At 45.8% G+C, this 19,193-nt stretch overlaps 1 protein-coding gene across 4 annotated transcripts in view; it reads left to right on the plus strand.

Moving 5' to 3' along the window:
* Positions 1 to 73: 73 nt before the first annotated feature.
* The window catches only part of LOC117560019 (PHD finger protein 14-like), a gene marked incomplete at its 5' end in the record, with an annotated part of 48,078 nt that continues 28,958 nt past the window's right edge, over positions 74 to 19,193 (plus strand). For all 4 annotated transcript variants that reach the window (XR_004571102.1, XM_034236767.1, XM_034236766.1 and 1 more), the window contains 3 exon segments: positions 74 to 344; positions 2,812 to 2,918; positions 12,308 to 12,403. Coding sequence is in view for 3 of the 4 variants with exons in the window: in XM_034236767.1 (XP_034092658.1) it covers positions 74 to 344; positions 2,812 to 2,918; positions 12,308 to 12,403 (474 nt within the window).

Raw genomic sequence — 19,193 nt, forward strand, 5'->3', positions numbered from 1 at the left:
CCCCCAAAATTGACCAATCAGAATCGAGTATACTAAGCACTGTATTTTATTATATTATAAAACTGTCTTCCAGGCCCGGATCACCACTCGTCTCCAGCAGTATCGGGCCAAAGCAGAACTCTCCAGAAACACCCGTCCTCAGGCCTGGGTTCCTCGAGAGAAGCTGCCGCGACCTTTGACCTCCAGTGCCTCGGCCATCAGGAAACTGATGAGGAAGGCGGAGCTTATGGGCATCAGCACCGACATCTTCCCCGTGGACACGTCGGATGCTAATGCTAGCATGGACGGCCGCAGGAAACACAAGCAACCTGCGCTCACTGCGGACTTTGTGAACTACTACATGGGTGAGGAAACATCAGGGGGATACAGGGGGGTCGTTTTCTGTGTTGGACCCTGAAGGCAGCATGGGATTCCTCTTTGATTTTTTATTATAGCAGAAAATACTCTCTGTGTCAAACAAACGCCTATGATACTGACATAGTGGTTCTCAAACTTTTTCTGTCAGGCCCCCCCTTTGGAGAAAAAAAAAAGTCGGCCCCCCCCCCCCCCCCCCAACACAAATAGTCAGGCTCAGTGGCGGCGCCAGAGATTTATTTTGGGGGTGCCGTGGGGTAGCTTGACGTTTGATAGAGGGTGCTCAAACATTTAGGGTTTCCCATTAATGTACCGGGCGCTACAGAGGAATGTTCTACTGCAACACTCCCCACGCACACAGTGTACCCGCGACTGTTACAACGAAGGCTCGATAATCAGCTCACGGCACATAGATGTAAGCAGGGGTAAAGTGCTATTTTTATGGGTGGTGTGTGGACCTCACATAGGAGGGTCCGGGGGCTTTTAAATATTGAAGTTAAAAGCATCAATCTGGTGCACTTTGAGAGCAACATGATAATCATAACACCCATATGAAACAGAACTGTAAACAGATTTACTTTTTCTTTATGGATATTTTACAAATCACTCCCCTTTTAAACTTTATTCATTTTTTACTGTCATATTGTATTTCATACTTGTTTTAAATTTATTCTCTTATTTTTTTATAACTATAATGATCATATAAACGTGTGCCTCGGAAATAATTGTTTACATTAATGGTGACCAAAACATTTGAGACCCTCTGAGATAACACTGAGAGTCCTTTAGCTCACTGAGTCTCTCAGTCTGACAGGAGAGGACTCTCCTCCACTTTGTTGTTGAAAAAACTCCTTATATCCGTTAGCGTAGCTCGCTAGCACCAGAAGCTAACAACAACGATCTCCGGTATCGGTGCGCTCTCTCTCTCGCGCACGCACACAAAATGGCTCGTTCCACACAAACACACAGAGTCGAGCTTTAATGAAACACAGAGACCCAGACGTAATAGTACTGCATCATATTATTTTCGAATCAATAATGTTTCTAAATATGATTTTTATTATTTTTTATTTTTTTTATTTTTTTAATAACCATTTATCCTCCTGGTCTCTCGCGCCCCCCACTTTGAGAACCACTGGATTAGGGCTATAAAGGACGGTCACATGACTTCACGTCTCCACCGCTAAGCTAAAGGAGGCTAATGTTGGGCTATAAAGGAACTACAGCACGGTCACATGACTTCACGTCACCACCGCTAAGCTAAAGGAGGCTAATGTTGGGCTATAAAGGAACTACAGCACGGTCACATGACTTCACGTCTCCACCGCTAAGCTAAAGGAGGCTAATGTTGGGCTATAAAGGAACTACAGCACGGTCACATGACTTCACGTCTCCACCGCTAAGCTAAAGGTGGCTAATGTTGGGCTATAAAGGAACTACAGCATGGTCACATGACTTCACGCCACCACCGCTAAGCTAAAGGAGGCTAATGTTGGGCTATAAAGGAACTACAGCACGGTCACATGACTTCACGTCTCCACCGCTAAGCTAAAGGAGGCTAATGTTGGGCTATAAAGGAACTGCGGCACGGTCACATGACTTCACGTCACCACCGCTAAGCTAAAGGAGGCTAATGTTGGGCTATAAAGGAACTACAGCACGGTCACATGACTTCACGTCACCACCGCTAAGCTAAAGGAGGCTAATGTTGGGCTATAAAGGAACTACGGCACGGTCACATGACTTCACGTCACCACCGCTAAGCTAAAGGAGGCTAATGTTGGGCTATAAAGGAACTACAGCACGGTCACATGACTTCACGTCACCACCGCTAAGCTAAAGGTGGCTAATGTTGGGTGTGATGACATTTAGTCGACTATTTTAGACACTTGTTATCAACCGCTGTTTTTAAATCCACCAGTGGGTTATTTACTGACGTATTTTATGTGATAGAACAAAACGTTAAAATGTGTTATTTCAGGATAACAACCAAAAACACATCCAGAAAACCATTGACCTCCAAACTAGGGGACAGGAAGTGATGAAATACTGACTTATTCCTGCAACTTTGTATTCCCCCTTCATACGAGAAACACTTTGGGAGTGAGATCATGTTCGAAAAAACAGTGAGGTACTATTTATCTGATTCACGTTTTATAAAAATAACCGTTTTCCTGCCAAAGTGAACGCATATGGTCTGGTATTGTAAAAGTAACCAACAGTTTTTAGTGTTATCTCTGTCCTGCATGTCTTTAACTCTTTACTGAGTGTTTTAGTCATTGTGTGTATGTCGTATAACGTCGTTTTCTCCCCCGATAAGTGGCTGTGATGACGCCGTGGCGCTGCCCTTGAGATCCTCCTCCGTTAGCCTATCTGCCATCAGTACACTCTCTCATGAGCGCATTCCTGTACGCTGATTGTGATCGTGCTATTGATTTTTGTCCCATTGATATTCAGAGCGGAACATGCGCATGATCCAGATCCAGGACAACATCTCGGAGCAGAAGAGCCTGAAAGACAAGCTGGAGAGCGAGCAGGAGAAACTGCATGTGGAGTACAACAAGGTGAGGACACTCTTACCTTAGTCAGGACTACCAGTGCACATATTACATTAGAATACGCACAGTCATCACCATGTGAATATCTTATCTAGTTTTGTGCCGTCAAAGAATGAAATATGAATATATTAGGGCTGTCAAAAAAAAATTAACTCCACTAATTATTTTAACGCGATTAACGCATGTGTATTTTTTTCTCCTCGGCCACCCCGTAGTTTCAGAGCGCATCGAGTTTAAAATACCATCTACAAGCTGATGCTGTCAGCCCCGCTCCTGCCGCCCGCTTGTGGCAGACCACACTTCCACGCTCACCGGCAGGCACCGACTGGTTGTTGGGAGGACCGGGAGGGTGTGTGTGTATATGTGGCCCAAGCGAGCGAGAGAGAGACCTTACGTGCATTGTTGTTGTTAGCATCTGGTGCTAGCTAGCTGCGCTAACGGATATGGAGCTGTTTAAATGAAAACAGAGGAGCGACATTTCGCCACAACTGCGCCGAGCACTTGACTTTATGCAGGAAGCCAGACAGTGGGACATTGTACGAGAAGTCAGCACACTCAGCACGGATAGTGCAACATGATTACAGCTCCCGTTCGAGCATATGCCTTGAGTTGCACATAGCTCCAACGATCCAACACACACACACACACACACACACACACACACACACACACACACACACACACACACACACACACACACACAGGTTGTTGTGTTTAATATTCATGAGGATATTTGTCATTGTTCAAATGATAATAAACATTAGCATAAAGCATATTTGTCCACTCATATGTTGATAAGAGTATTACAAACTTGAAAAATATTCCTCTAAGGTGCATTTAGAACAGATCAAAAATGTGCGATTAATTTGCGATTAATCGCGATTAACTATTTTAATCGAATGACAGCCCTAGTTTGTATACATAAGAAGAAAAACATTTGAATGTCTTAAAGTTGCTGAGTCGTATAGCGACCTCGAACAACAAATACATCCAGAGTTACGGTTTCTTTCCTTCCTCTAAGAAACGGATACATCTCAGTTTCTGCCTCCGGACATCCATCCCATAATAATGACCCGTAAAAACAAAGCAGTCTCTGCCGTCTGTCGCTCCGTTTGATGCTCATTGTTCTGGAGTAAAAAATATCCAAATGAAAACAAATAGAAAGAAAACAATATTTATAAATTGAAAATGTTGAATTTAAATCCCAAAAAAGTATTTTAATACAAATTAAATGTAATTTCAAAAGAAAATGTAAATCCCCAAAAATCTAAATAAAAAGTCAAAGAAAATCTAAATCTAATAAAATATCTAAATCCCAATTTTTTTCATTTTAAATAGTTTTGATGAACAGAAATATTGTTTTCTGGCTTTAACATTTCACGGGGAAACAAATCTGTATTTTAGTTTGAGGGCGCAGGGTGTTATATTTCTGTACCAAACAAATATCTTAAAGGTCTCCTATTATGCAAAATCCACTTCCTCATGTCTCTTCTTCATCAACATGTGTCCCCTCTTCCTCATGTCTCTCCTTCATCAACATGTGTCCCCTCTTCCTCATGTCTCTCCTTCATCAACATGTGTCCCCTCTTCCTCATGTCTCTCCTTCATCAACACGTGTCCCCTCTTCTTCATGTCTCTTCTACATCAACATGTGTCCCCTCTTCTTCATGTCTCTTCTACATCAACATGTGTCCCCTCTTCTCCATGTCTCTTCTACATCAACATGTGTCCCCTCTTCTTCATGTCTCTTCTACATCAACATGTGTCCCCTCTTCTTCATGTCTCTTCTACATCAACATGTGTCCCCTCTTCTCCATGTCTCTTCTACATCAACACTGTGTCCCCTCTTCTTCATGTCTCTTCTACATCAACACGTGTCCCCTCTTCTTCATGTCTCTTCTACATCAACACGTGTCCCCTCTTCTTCATGTCTCTTCTTCATCAACATGTGTCCCCTCTTCTTCATGTCTCTTCTACATCAACATGTGTCCCCTCTTCTTCATGTCTCTTCTTCATCAACATGTGTCCCCTCTTCTTCATGTCTCTTCTACATCAACACGTGTCCCCTCTTCTTCATGTCTCTTCTTCATCAACATGTGTCCCCTCTTCTTCATGTCTCTTCTACATCAACATGTGTCCCCTCTTACTTCATGTCTCTTCTACATCAACACGTGTCCCCTCTTCTTCATGTCTCTTCTACATCAACACGTGTCCCCCTCTTCTTCATGTCTCTTCTTCATCAACACGTGTCCCCTCTTCTTCATGTGTCTTCTACATCAACACGTGTCCCTCTCTTCTTCATGTGTCCTGCTAACATCAACATGTGTCCCCTCTTCTCCATGTCTCTTCTACATCAACATGTGTCCCCTCTTCTTCATGTCTCTTCTACATCAACATGTGTCCCTCTTCTTCATGTCTCTTCTACATCAACACGTGTCCCCCTCTTCTTCATGTCTCTTCTTTCATCAACATGTGTCCCCTCTTCTTCATGTGTCTTCTACATCAACATGTGTCCCCTCTTCCTCATGTCTCTTCTACATCAACACGTGTCCCCTCTTCTTCATGTGTCTTCTACATCAACATGTGTCCCCTCTTCTTCATGTCTCTTCTCCATCAACATGTGTCCCCTCTTCTTCATGTCTCTTCTACATCAACATGTGTCCCCTCTTCTTCATGTGTCTTCTACATCAACATGTGTCCCCTCTTCTTCATGTCTCTTCTACATCAACATGTGTCCCCTCTTCTTCATGTCTCTTCTTCATCAAACATGTGTCCCCTCTTCTTCATGTCTCTTCTACATCAACATGTGTCCCCTCTTCTTCATGTCTCTTCTACATCAACATGTGTCCCCTCTTCTTCATGTCTCTTCTCATCAACATGTGTCCCCTCTCTTCATGTCTCTTCTACATCAACATGTGTCCCCTCTTCTTCATGTCTCTTCTTACATCAACATGGTGTCCCTCTTCTTCATGTCTCTTCTTCATCAACATGTGTCCCTCTTCTTCATGTGTCTTCTTACATCAACATGTGTCCCCATCTTCTTCATGTTCTCTTCTACATCAACATGTGTCCCCTCTTCTTCATGTCTCTTCTACATCAACACGTGTCCCCTCTTCTTCATGTCTCTTCTACATCAACACGTGTCCCCTCTTCTTCATGTCTCTTCTACATCAACACGTGTCCCCTCTTCTTCATGTCTCTTCTACATCAACACGTGTCCCCTCTTCTTCATGTCTCTTCCACATCAACATGTGTCCCCTCTTCTTCATGTCTCTTCTACATCAACATGTGTCCCCTCTTCTTCATGTCTCTTCTACATCAACATGTGTCCCCTCTTCTTCATGTCTCTTCTACATCAACACGTGTCCCCTCTCTTCATGTCTCTCTTCTACATCAACACGTGTCCCCCTCTTCTTCATGTCTCTTCTTCTACATCAACACGTGTCCCCTCTTCTTCATGTCTCTTCTACATCAACACGTGTCCCTCTTCTTCATGTCTCTTCTACATCAACATGTGTCCCCTCTTCTCCATGTCTCTTCTACATCAACATGTGTCCCCTCTTCTTCATGTCTCTTCTACATCAACATGTGTCCCCTCTTTTTCATGTCTCTTCTACATCAACACGTGTCCCCTCTTCTTCATGTCTCTTCCACATCAACATGTGTCCCCTCTTCTTCATGTCTCTACATCAACATGTGTCCCCTCTTCTTCATGTCTCTTCTACATCACATGTGTCCCCTCTTCTTCATGTCTCTTCTACATCAACATGTGTCCCCTCTTCTTCATGTCTCTTCTACATCAACATGTGTCCCCTCTTCTTCATGTCTCTTCTACATCAACATGTGTCCCCTCTTCTTCATGTCTCTTCTACATCAACATGTGTCCCTCTTCTTCATATCCTCTTCTACATCAACATGTGTCCTCTCTTCTCCATGTCTCTTCTTCATCAACATGTGTCCCCTCTTCTTCATGTCTCTTCTTCATCAACATGTGTCCCCTCTTCTTCATGTCTCTTCTTCATCAACATGTGTCCCCTCTTCTCCATGTCTCTTCTACATCAACATGTGTCCCCTCTTCTTCATGTCTCTTCTTCATCAACATGTGTCCCCTCTTCTTCCATGTCTCTTCTACATCAACATGTGTCCCCTCTTCTTCATGTCTCTTCTTCATCAACATGTGTCCCCTCTTCTCCATGTCTCTTCTACATCAACACGTGTCCCCTCTTCTCCATGTCTCTTCTACATCAACATGTGTCCTCTCTTCTTCATGTCTCTTCTACATCAACATGTGTCCCCTCTTCTCCATGTCTCTCTACATCAACATGTGTCCCCTCTTCTTCATGTCTCTTCTACATCAACATGTGACCCCTCTTCTTCATGTCTCTTCTACATCAACATGTGTCCCCTCTTCTTCATGTCTCTTCTACATCAACATGTGTCCCCTCTTCTTCATGTCTCTTCTACATCAACATGTGTCCCCTCTTCTCCATGTCTCTCTACATCAACATGTGTCCCCTCTTCTTCATGTCTCTTCTACATCAACATGTGTCCCCTCTTCTTCATGTCTCTTCTACATCAACATGTGTCCCCTCTTCTTCATGTCTCTTCTACAATCAACATGTGTCCCCTCTTCTTCATGTCTCTTCTACATCAACATGTGTCCCCTCTTCTTCATGTCTCTTCTACATCAACATGTGTCCCCTCTTCTTGATGTCTCTTCTACATCAACATGTGTCCCCTCTTCTCCATGTCTCTTCTACATCAACATGTGTCCCCTCTTCTCCATGTCTCTTCTACATCAACATGTGTCCCCTCTTCTTCATGTCTCTTCTACATCAACATGTGTCCCCTCTTCTTCATGTCTCTTCTACATCAACATGTGTCCCCTCTTCTTGATGTCTCTTCTACATCAACATGTGTCCTCTCTTCTCCATGTCTCTTCTTCATCAACATGTGTCCCCTCTTCTTCATGTCTCTTCTTCATCAACATGTGTCCCCTCTTCTTCATGTCTCTTCTTCATCAACATGTGTCCCCTCTTCTTCATGTCTCTTCTACATCAACATGTGTCCCCTCTTCTTCATGTCTCTTCTACATCAACATGTGTCCCCTCTTCTTCATGTCTCTTCTACATCAACATGTGTCCTCTCTTCTCCATGTCTCTTCTTCATCAACATGTGTCCCCTCTTCTTCATGTCTCTTCTTCATCAACATGTGTCCCCTCTTCTTCATGTCTCTTCTTCATCAACATGTGTCCCCTCTTCTCCATGTCTCTTCTACATCAACATGTGTCCCCTCTTCTTCATGTCTCTTCTTCATCAACATGTGTCCCCTCTTCTCCATGTCTCTTCTACATCAACATGTGTCCCCTCTTCTTCATGTCTCTTCTTCATCAACACGTGTCCCCTCTTCTCCATGTCTCTTCTACATCAACACGTGTCCCCTCTTCTCCATGTCTCTTCTACATCAACATGTGTCCTCTCTTCTTCATGTCTCTTCTACATCAACATGTGTCCCCTCTTCTCCATGTCTCTCTACATCAACATGTGTCCCCTCTTCTTCATGTCTCTTCTACATCAACATGTGACCCCTCTTCTTCATGTCTCTTCTACATCAACATGTGTCCCCTCTTCTTCATGTCTCTTCTACATCAACATGTGTCCCCTCTTCTTCATGTCTCTTCTACATCAACATGTTGTCCCCTCTTCTCCATGTCTCTCTACATCAACATGTGTCCCCTCTTCTTCATGTCTCTTCTACATCAACATGTGTCCCCTCTTCTTCATGTCTCTTCTACATCAACATGTGTCCCCTCTTCTTCATGTCTCTTCTACATCAACATGTGTCCCCTCTTCTTCATGTCTCTTCTACATCAACATGTGTCCCCCTCTTCTTCATGTCTCTTCTACATCAACATGTGTCCCCTCTTCTTCATGTCTCGTCTACATCAACATGTGTCCCCTCTTCTTCATGTCTCTTCTACATCAACATGTGTCCCCTCTTCTTCATGTCTCTTCTACATCAACATGTGTCCCCTCTGCGTAAAGAGACTCTGAAAGTTTCAGGAACAAAGATTCTCTCTCTTTTTGATCCATTTCTATAAAAACCTGTCTGAAAATGAGCTGATCAGATTTTGGCCACTATGATGTCATAGCGATGTGTTGTCTTGTGTAACCATTAGCCAATCAGCAACCAAGGTAACCCCCCCCCCCCCCCCCCCCTTATCACCTGAATCTCCTCCTAGAGCACCATTGTGTTCTTTGTAACCAAATGTCTCTCAGAGGGGCGTGGGGAGGGGCTCCTTATTTTCATCTAAAGTAACAGACACTTTGGAAACAGGGCTGAAACAGAGGGGATTATGGGTAATGCTGCAATGACCTGTTTGGTGTTTCAGCCAATCAGAGACAGGCTCTGGATATATCTGAGACACAGGTCCGATAATCCAAAAATTAGCTCCTAAATTCTAACCCTATCTCCTATTCCTTGACCTCTGAGTGAAAGGTCACGGGGTTAAGGGATAGTGGATAGGAGAAATCAAAAGGATTTAGGAGAAGAGACTGCGGTACTTTAGAGAATCGACTGCACTTTCACTATCCCACGTGTTTCTGATGCGCCAGCGGACGTCCTGAATGAGCGTCTGCTGCTGTGGGGAAACTATGGAGACTACAGTTCTCTATACAGCGGACTACAACATGGATGTTCAATAAGAACGAGGGACTCCTGTGAACTCATCTAGAGACTCTGTGCTCTGACGCTGTTGCTTTATGCTTTATGAACGTGGACAACAGAGAAACAGATTCTTCAGGACCAAAGCTGGAATTGTGTTCATATTTCTCTCTTTGATTATAATACTGATGAACGTTCAGAACAAAGCACTTTGGCAACTTACCACATACGTTTTAAAAAGCTTAATGAGCACCGTAACTTTCATGATATCATTTCTCCGTCATAATCGGTTGTTTCCGTGAACGGCCGACTGTTGAGTGACGGCAAATGCTGCGGCTGCAATGCATTGTGGGGCAGCATTTTCTCCTCTCCTTTCGGTTAGGGAGGTCCAGTGGTTCCTAAGCTAAAGCAGGTTATAAAGGAAGTTTGACACCTCCTTTCCTTTCATCTAGAGAATTGGAACGGCTCTTATCGTGGCTGCCACTGAGGGACTTCCGGGTCATTTCACTCCGTCAGGAAGGTTCCTAAGCTAAATGGACTATTCCACTTCAGCCCTGTGATATATTGATGAAGAAGAGGATGATAGGGGACCTTTAAAGTCTATTTCACATGACTTTATTCAAACACATATTTAGCCTCTCACAAACATCGTACTCCCTGTTATTTGATTATAACACTAGTCCATTTTGCGATTCCAATACAATTTTGATTAATTGTGCAGCCTCACTTCATTTGTTACCTGCGCCGCTCAGTGTGTCCCACGTTAGACGCCTCTCATCCAACATGTGACCTCCATCTGTCAACACGAGCGGGGAAACAGCGGCGGAGTAAAAGTCACCACGGTTAATGTTGCGTTCAGTCTTCTGCCGTGCGTGTTAAGCGTTATTAATGGAGTGTGTGTTGCTAATTGCGCCGCTTCACTTGCTCTCACATGACTTTGGCCTTGGGGGAAAATGCCAGCGGAGGAACGTCATTAGAGGAGAGACTCTGACTGATGGATGGCGGCAGAAACCAGTACAAGGTTTACTCTGCAGACCAGACGAAGTGTTCACATTAAACACAGCGGGTTCAAAGGTTCACCTGCTGTATTACTGCACGGTGTAGCTGACTCAGGGACAGTTTCATCCCTCAGGCCACAAGACTGCTAAACACCTGAGCTCTGTAAAGTGCCCCGATAAACATCCATCTGTTTGTCATCTTGCAATCTACTTATTTATATAAATAGTTATCACCGCAATAAACCATATTTAAATGTGTCTTAATGTACATTATTTAATTTCATAATCTGCTCTTTTACATATATTATATTTACGTGTATATAGACTGTCATTATATATGTTGCATTGTTGGAGGAGCTCAGGTCAGAAGAATGTCATTGTCATTTCTACACTGTAGCTTACGTGCATATGACAATAAAACATTTGAATTTGAATTTGATCGTTTCACCTGCATTTATAAAGCCGGGTTATAGACAGACTGACTCCTAACACTACTCTGTGACCGTGAGCAAATCAAACCAAAGCAGGGAGAAGCTTCTTATCAGATCGTTGTTCACGGTTACCTGCCCTTCATTAAACCAGCAGTGAATGTGCTTTAGTTCCTCCACTGTTCAGATGGGAAGCACATCTAATAAACTTACATTAACAGTACTAAAAATAGCCAAAGTGAAACCAGAGCTTCGTGGTGGATCTCATTTAAAAAAGATATTGTTAGAGGGTGGAATCACAATGCATACAGCTAGGCTTACTTGCTGTTGTGTTCACGGCATAGTCTTATATACAACTCTACATTCCTCTGCGTATGGAAACAAGTTTTCTGTAAGTTTAAGTTCATCAATCTACGTATCTATGACCTTAATTCAGACAGAGGGTGAAAAGAGATGCTGCAGCACAGGCAGTATGAGAAAAATAAAGAGCTTTTTGAACATTAAAGCATGGAGACATGTCCCAGTAGACCAGTGTTTCTCAAACCTTATCATACCAAGGACTTAACCAATACAAAAACACTCACGGACCACCTAACTCCACAAATATAAAAAAACACATAGTTTTTCTAGAACAGATTACAAATCGCCTGAAAATGGTACAAACAAGTGGCAACATGTGTGATGAAGGTGTTGCCCTGGGCTGTATCATGCAATTGAAAGTGAAACTTAACCTCGCTCCATTGCGGAGATATTCCCGCGAGAGTGCGGAAAACTGAAATAAATGTATTTATTTCAAATGTGAAATGTTACCAATATACTCACGGACCACTAGGGGGCGCTCACGGACCACCAGTGGTCCGCGGACCACACTTTGAGAAGCACTGCAGTAGAGACACTAAATACATAAACTTAACACGAAAAGAAAGGAAATGTGTGCTTGGTAGATTATTTCTTTGTTGTAACAATGCTTCTTGGCAATACATCTTATACCGTTGGAAAGCCTGTTTGTTTACCTTTCAAATGGTGCCACATTGGTGAGGAACAAGCATTTGTGGGATGAGCAGCAGAGCTGAGTCTGTGGGTTGCAAACATGAAAAACGTGATAAATCTCCAAGAAGCATTGTTACAACAAAGCAATAATAAACCAAAGACACATTTCCTTACTTTTGTGTTAAGTTTAGATAATATTACATTTAAATATGGAGTTCCACAAGGATCTGTCCTGGGACCACTTGTTGTTGTGACTTTCGTAGAAAAACTCATGATTTATCATATACGTATATGTGTGTGTTGTTCCCCCTGCAGCTGTGTGAGTCTCTGGAGGAGCTGCTGAATGTGAACGGAGATCTGCGCAGTGAAGGCCAGGCCGTGTGGACTCTGCTGGGGGACATCATGGGACAGGTAACCACCACACACACACACACACACACACACACACACACACACACACACACACACACACACACACACACACACACACACACACACCCCACACACACCACACACACACACACACACACACACACACACACACACACACACTACCTCCTACTCCCCACTATACATTCCACACACACAAATGACCATCAACCGTCCTACTGTACCACACACACACACGCGCGTACGTTTGTAATGTACGTACAAACACACATACATTACCACCACCATCAACCCCCCCCACACACACTCTCTCACACACACACACACACACACACACACACACACACACACACACACACACACACACACACACACACGCGCACACGCACACGCACACACACACACTTTACTCAAACACATTATAATGTTCATTTCCAGCGCTGTGTGATGGAGAGTTATTCAGACTTTGATGGTGAACAGCAGGGTGATAATGCTGTCTGGAAAGCTGCTTTTATTAAAATAAATGCTCTTTTATTTTTGCACTAACTGACCCGTTGCTTCTCGGCGGGGAAGTGAAAGCCGTCTCCCGCTTCTTGTTACTATGGCAACCAATTGCCAAGGGTGATGGGGCATTTATTAATTGTAAATTGCAATCTAGAAAATTACCCTGAGAGCTTATTTTTTCTCTCTCTGTAATGCACTTCATTTTAAAAGTCACTCTGAGCCTTTTAAAGGGAAAAATCCCCTCAAAAACTCTCCCATCAGGAGACGCTGCAGCTTCAGAAAGGATGCAGATATAAAAACCCAAATGTTCCACATGAAGAAACTTCTTCAGCAACTTGACAACACATGCAGCGTTTAGAGAACACAACTGAGGGTGAAAAGAGGTGCTGCAGCACAGGCAGGATGAGAAGAATAAAGAGCTTTCTGAACATTAAAGCATGGAGACATGACCCAGTAGAGGTACACAGGAGAGACACTACATAGATAGATTATATTACATTAAATATGGGGTTCCACAAGGATCTGTCCTGGGACCACTTTTGCTCTTGTTGTGACTTTCGTAGAAACATGGAAACAATATACCTTCTGCAGACTAAATTGAGTGAGAGTTGTGATCTATATAATCCAGTTTTTTAAAATGTATATATATATAAATACATTTAGATATACACACACACGCATATATAACCAGGGCTGCACATAACTTTCTCAGTGAGGTACTCAGATGAGTACCTGGAGTCGGTGTTTGTGTTTGGTACTCCAACTTCTGGCTCCACTCAAAGTTATTTGATGAAGCCCTCTGTATCGCGAACATCAACCGGGGGGGGGGGGGCTAGTGGAGTACTTCGTGACCACAGAGCGTGAACGTCGTGATCAGCTGTTTTAGCGCAGTTCTCCAGTGAAGGGGGGGGGGGTCTCCCTCTGCAGCCAGTTGGCATAGTTTCGGCACAATTCCGTTGTACAGACCGACGTTAACAGCAGCCCTGTCTGTGCACACGGAGACCGACTCTGTCGTCCGGTGATCTAACCGCCTTCTGGAAAAGCTTCACCAGTACGTCGGTACGCAAATGCGCTTTGTGACACAAGAGACGGTACGCATTTCAGATTGATGCCGCGCATGCGTACCAGTTATGTGCACCCCTGTATATAACACTCATTCAGCAACTTGAGGAAACATGCACAGCGTTTACTAAAAGCTGCAGAAACCAAACGCTGCAAGAAGCTCAAAACACAATGGAGACCAGGGGACACTAAAGAGTGACGCACACAGCTGGGAGAACAGGGGACACTAAAGAGTGACGCACACAGCTGGGAGAACAGGGGACACTAAAGAGTGACGCACACAGCTGGGAGACCAGGGGACACTAAAGAGTGACGCACACAGCTGGAGACCAGGGGACACTAAAGAGTGACGCTCACAGCTGGGAGAACAGGGGACACTAAAGAGTGACGCTCACAGCTGGGAGAACAGGGGACACTAAAGAGTGACGCACACAGCTGGGAGACCAGGGGACACTAAAGAGTGACGCACACAGCTGGAGACCAGGGGACACTAAAGAGTGACGCACACAGCTGGGAGAACAGGGGACACTAAAGAGTGACGGACACAGCTGGAGACCAGGGGACACTAAAGAGTGACGCACACAGCTGGGAGACCAGGGGACACTAAAGAGTGACGCACACAGCTGGGAGAACAGGGGACACTAAAGAGTGATGCACACAGCTGGGAGACCAGGGGACACTAAAGAGTGACGCACACAGCTGGAGACCAGGGGACACTAAAGAGTGACGCACACAGCTGGGAGAACAGGGGACACTAAAGAGTGACGCACACAGCTGGGAGAACAGGGGACACTAAAGAGTGACGCACACAGCTGGAGACCAGGGGACACTAAAGAGTGACGCACACAGCTGGGAGAACAGGGGACACTAAAGAGTGACGCACACAGCTGGGGAGAACAGGGGACACTAAAGAGTGACGCACACAGATGGGAGACCAGGGGACACTAAAGAGTGACGCACACAGCTGGAGACCAGGGGACACTAAAGAGTGACGCACAAAGCTGGGAGAACAGGGGACACTAAAGAGTGACGGACACAGCTGGAGACCAGGGGACACTAAAGAGTGACGCACACAGCTGGGAGACCAGGGGAGCACTAAAGAGTGACGCACACAGCTGGAGAACAGGGGACACTAAAGAGTGATGCACACAGCTGGGAGACCAGGGACACTAAAGAGTGACGCACACAGCTGGAGACCAGGGGACACTAAAGAGTGACGCACACAGCTGGAGACCAGGGGACACTAAAGAGTGACGCACACAGCTGGGAAGACCAGGGGACACTAAAGAGTGACGCACACAGCTGGGAGACCAGGGGACACTAAAGAGTGACGCACACAGCTGGGAGAACAGGGGACACTAAAGAGTGACGGACACAGCTGGAGACCAGGGGACACTAAATAGTGACGCACACAGCTGGGAGATCAGGGGACACTAAAGAGTGACGCACACAGCTGGGAGAACAGGGGACACTAAAGAGTGATGCACACAGCTGGGAGACCAGGGGACACTAAAGAGTGACGCACACAGCTGGAGACCAGGGGACACTAAAGAGTGACGCACACAGCTGGGAGACCAGGGGACACTAAAGAGTGACGCTCACAGCTGGAGACCAGGGGACACTAAAGAGTGACGCACACAGCTGGGAGAACAGGGGACACTAAAGAGTGATGCACACAGCTGGGAGACCAGGGGACACTAAAGAGTGACGCACACAGCTGGAGACCAGGGGACACTAAAGAGTGACGGACACAGCTGGGAGAACAGGGGACACTAAAGAGTGACGCACACAGCTGGGAGAACAGGGGACACTAAAGAGTGACGCACACAGCTGGGAGAACAGGGGACACTAAAGAGTGACGCACACAGCTGGGAGAACAGGGGACACTAAAGAGTGACGCACACAGCTAGGAGAACAGGGGACACTAAAGAGTGACGCACACAGCTGGAGAGTCCAGGGGACACTAAAGAGTGACGCACACAGCTGGGAGACCAGGGGACACTAAAGAGTGACACACACAGCTGGAGACCAGGGGACACTAAAGAGTGACGCACACAGCTGTGAGACCTGGGGACACTAAAGAGTGAAACACACAGCTGGGAGACCAGGGGACACTAAAGAGTGACGCACACAGCTGGGAGACCAAGGGACACTAAAGAGTGACGCACACAGCTGGAGACCAGGGACACTAAAGAGTGACGCACACAGCTGGAGACCAGGGGACACTAAAGAGTGACGCACACAGCTGGAGACCAGGGGACACTAAAGAGTGACGCACACAGCTGTGAGACCTGGGGACACTAAAGAGTGACACACACAGCTGGAGACCAGGGGACACTAAAGAGTGACACACACAGCTGGGAGACCAAGGGACACTAAAGAGTGATGCACACAGCTGGGAGACCAGGGGACACTAAAGAGTGACGCACACAGCTGGGAGACCAGGGGACACTAAAGAGTGACGCACACAGCTGGGAGACCAGGGGACACTAAAGAGTGACGCACACAGCTGGGAGACCAGGGGACACTAAAGAGTGACGCACACAGCTGGCGACCAGGGGACACTAAAGAGTGACGCACACAGCTGGGAGACCAGGGGGACACTAAAGAGTGACGCACACAGCTGGGAGAACAGGGGACACTAAAGAGTGACGCACACAGCTGGGAGACCAGGGGACACTAAAGAGTGACGCTCACAGCTGGGAGACCAGGGGACACTAAAGAGTGACGCTCACAGCTGGGAGACCAGGGGACACTAAAGAGTGACGCACACAGCGGGGCGACCAGGGGACACTAAAGAGTGACGCTCACAGCTGGGAGACCTGGGCTGCTTCTCAGGTCGACTATTTTCATTTCCTCGCTCCTCGATCCTCGGTCTCACCGGAAGTTGATTTGCCTGCGCCATCTTGAGTACCGTCCCATGGCTCTTATTTCTGCCGGAGGACCGAGGATCGAGGAGCGAGGAGCGATCATGGAGGAGCGATAACCGAGGAACCACCAGACCATCCTCCGATGAAATCCTCAGATACTCACCCCGCCCCCTTACTGTGTATCGCTCACTGATTGGACGAGGCAGTGCATGATCTGATGCTTCTTGACATGAGAGCAGGGTGAAGAAAACACATGAACCTCACGGGAGTCACTCCTCAGTTTATACCGTGTTTTGTTTCAATTCATGTTTCATTTAGTTACAAATATGTGATATATCTGAACAACAAAGTGGGCAAAAATCATTTAATTCATTTTTTGGAAACATTTTCATGATCGCTTTTTTCGTTTTACATTTTCATTTATTGTCATTTCCATTCAGTCAGTCATTAAGTGCTATTGAAATGTTAGTGTGCTACATATCCACACAAACAAACAAAGTGTGCAGTCCAATGAATGTTAATCTAACTGAGTTTTGATAGATAACATATCTCTTTTTCTTCTCTCCATTATTTTATTTCTATTGTGCACTCTGATCAATATTAATCAAACTATTGTTCGTTTATACATTTTAAGAATGGCGTTTATCTTTTTTGAGAATGAGTTCTTATTTTATTTTATTTATTGGGGTCTACAACAGATGATACAAATGTTAGTGTCAGTAAATGTGTGCTAACAGAAGCGGGGGGGGGGGGGGTGTGTGGAAATAACGGGGACAGAGCTGCTGTCAGACGATCAGCTGTGCAGCGTCATCACAAACGGACGTCGCTTCACGTGACGCTCTGGAGGAAAGGACGTCCCATTGCTCTTAAAACTCATTTCCCTGCTTCTCGTGGTTTCCTTGCGTCCCTCCATGCTTCCCTGGTGGGAGGGACTAGAGGCAGGGAAACGACGCAAGTGAGGGAAGCAAGGATTTCATTTAATCGACCTGAGAAGCAGCCCAAGGGACACTAAAGAGTGACGCACACAGCTGGAGACCAGGGGACACTAAAGAGTGACACACACAGCTGGGAGAACAGGGGACACTAAAGAGTGACGCACACAGCTGGAGACCAGGGGACACTAAAGAGTGACACACACAGCTGGAGACCAGGCGACACTAAAGAGTGACGCACACAGCTGGGAGAACAGGGGACACTAAAGAGTGACGCACACAGCTGGGAGACCAGAGGACACTAAAGAGTGACGCACACAGCTGGGAGACCAGGGGACACTAAAGAGTGACACACACAGCTGGGAGAACAGGGGACACTAAAGAGTGACGCACACAGCTGGAGACCAGGGGACACTAAAGAGTGACACACACAGCTGGGAGAACAGGGGACACTAAAGAGTGACGCACACAGCTGGAGACCAGGGGACACTAAAGAGTGATGCACACAGCTGGGAGACCAGGGGACACTAAAGAGTGACGCACACAGCTGGGAGACCAGGGGACACTAAAGAGTGATGCACACAGCTGGGAGACCAGGGGACACTAAAGAGTGACGCACACAGCTGGAGACCAGGGGACACTAAAGAGTGACGCTCACAGCTGGAGAACAGGGGACACTAAAGAGTGACGCACACAGCTGGAGACCAGGGGACACTAAAGAGTGACGCACACAGCTGGGAGACCAGGGGACACTAAAGAGTGATGCACACAGCTGGGAGACCAGGGGACACTAAAGAGTGACGCACACAGCTGGAGACCAGGGGACACTAAAGAGTGACGCTCACAGCTGGAGAACAGGGGACACTAAAGAGTGACGCACACAGCTGGAGACCAGGGGACACTAAAGAGTGACGCACACAGCTGGGAGACCAGGGGACACTAAAGAGTGAAGCACACATCTGGAGACCAGGGGACACTAAAGAGTGACGTACACAGCTGGAGACCAGGGGACACTAAAGAGTGACGCTCACAGCTGGGAGACCAGGGGACACTAAAGAGTGACGCACACAGCTGGGAGACCAGGGGACACTAAAGAGTGACGCACACAGCTGTTCCTTAATCTGACGACGATGAGAATAATATCAGTCTTTTCACACAGGTTAAATGTAAGGATCGTGTAATCGATTCATTGTAATAAATTGAATTAGATTTTACAGTGTTTTCTAGTAAAACTTTATCATCTTGAGCTCAAATATGATGTAAAGATTCTCTCTTTTTTAACCCTTAAAGTTATATATGAATATTTATGTTGTTCCGCCGCGGTGCAGCAGACGGTGCAGCAGACGGTGCAGTCACTCCTTTGGGGGTTTTATGTGTATACCTGCTGGATCCATAAAAAAGCCTTATTAAAAGTACGAGGCGTGCAGATAAATGGTCAGAAGA

The sequence above is a fragment of the Gymnodraco acuticeps genome, unplaced genomic scaffold, assembly GCF_902827175.1.
Source record: "Gymnodraco acuticeps unplaced genomic scaffold, fGymAcu1.1, whole genome shotgun sequence".
Classification (NCBI taxonomy): Eukaryota; Metazoa; Chordata; class Actinopteri; order Perciformes; family Bathydraconidae; genus Gymnodraco; species Gymnodraco acuticeps.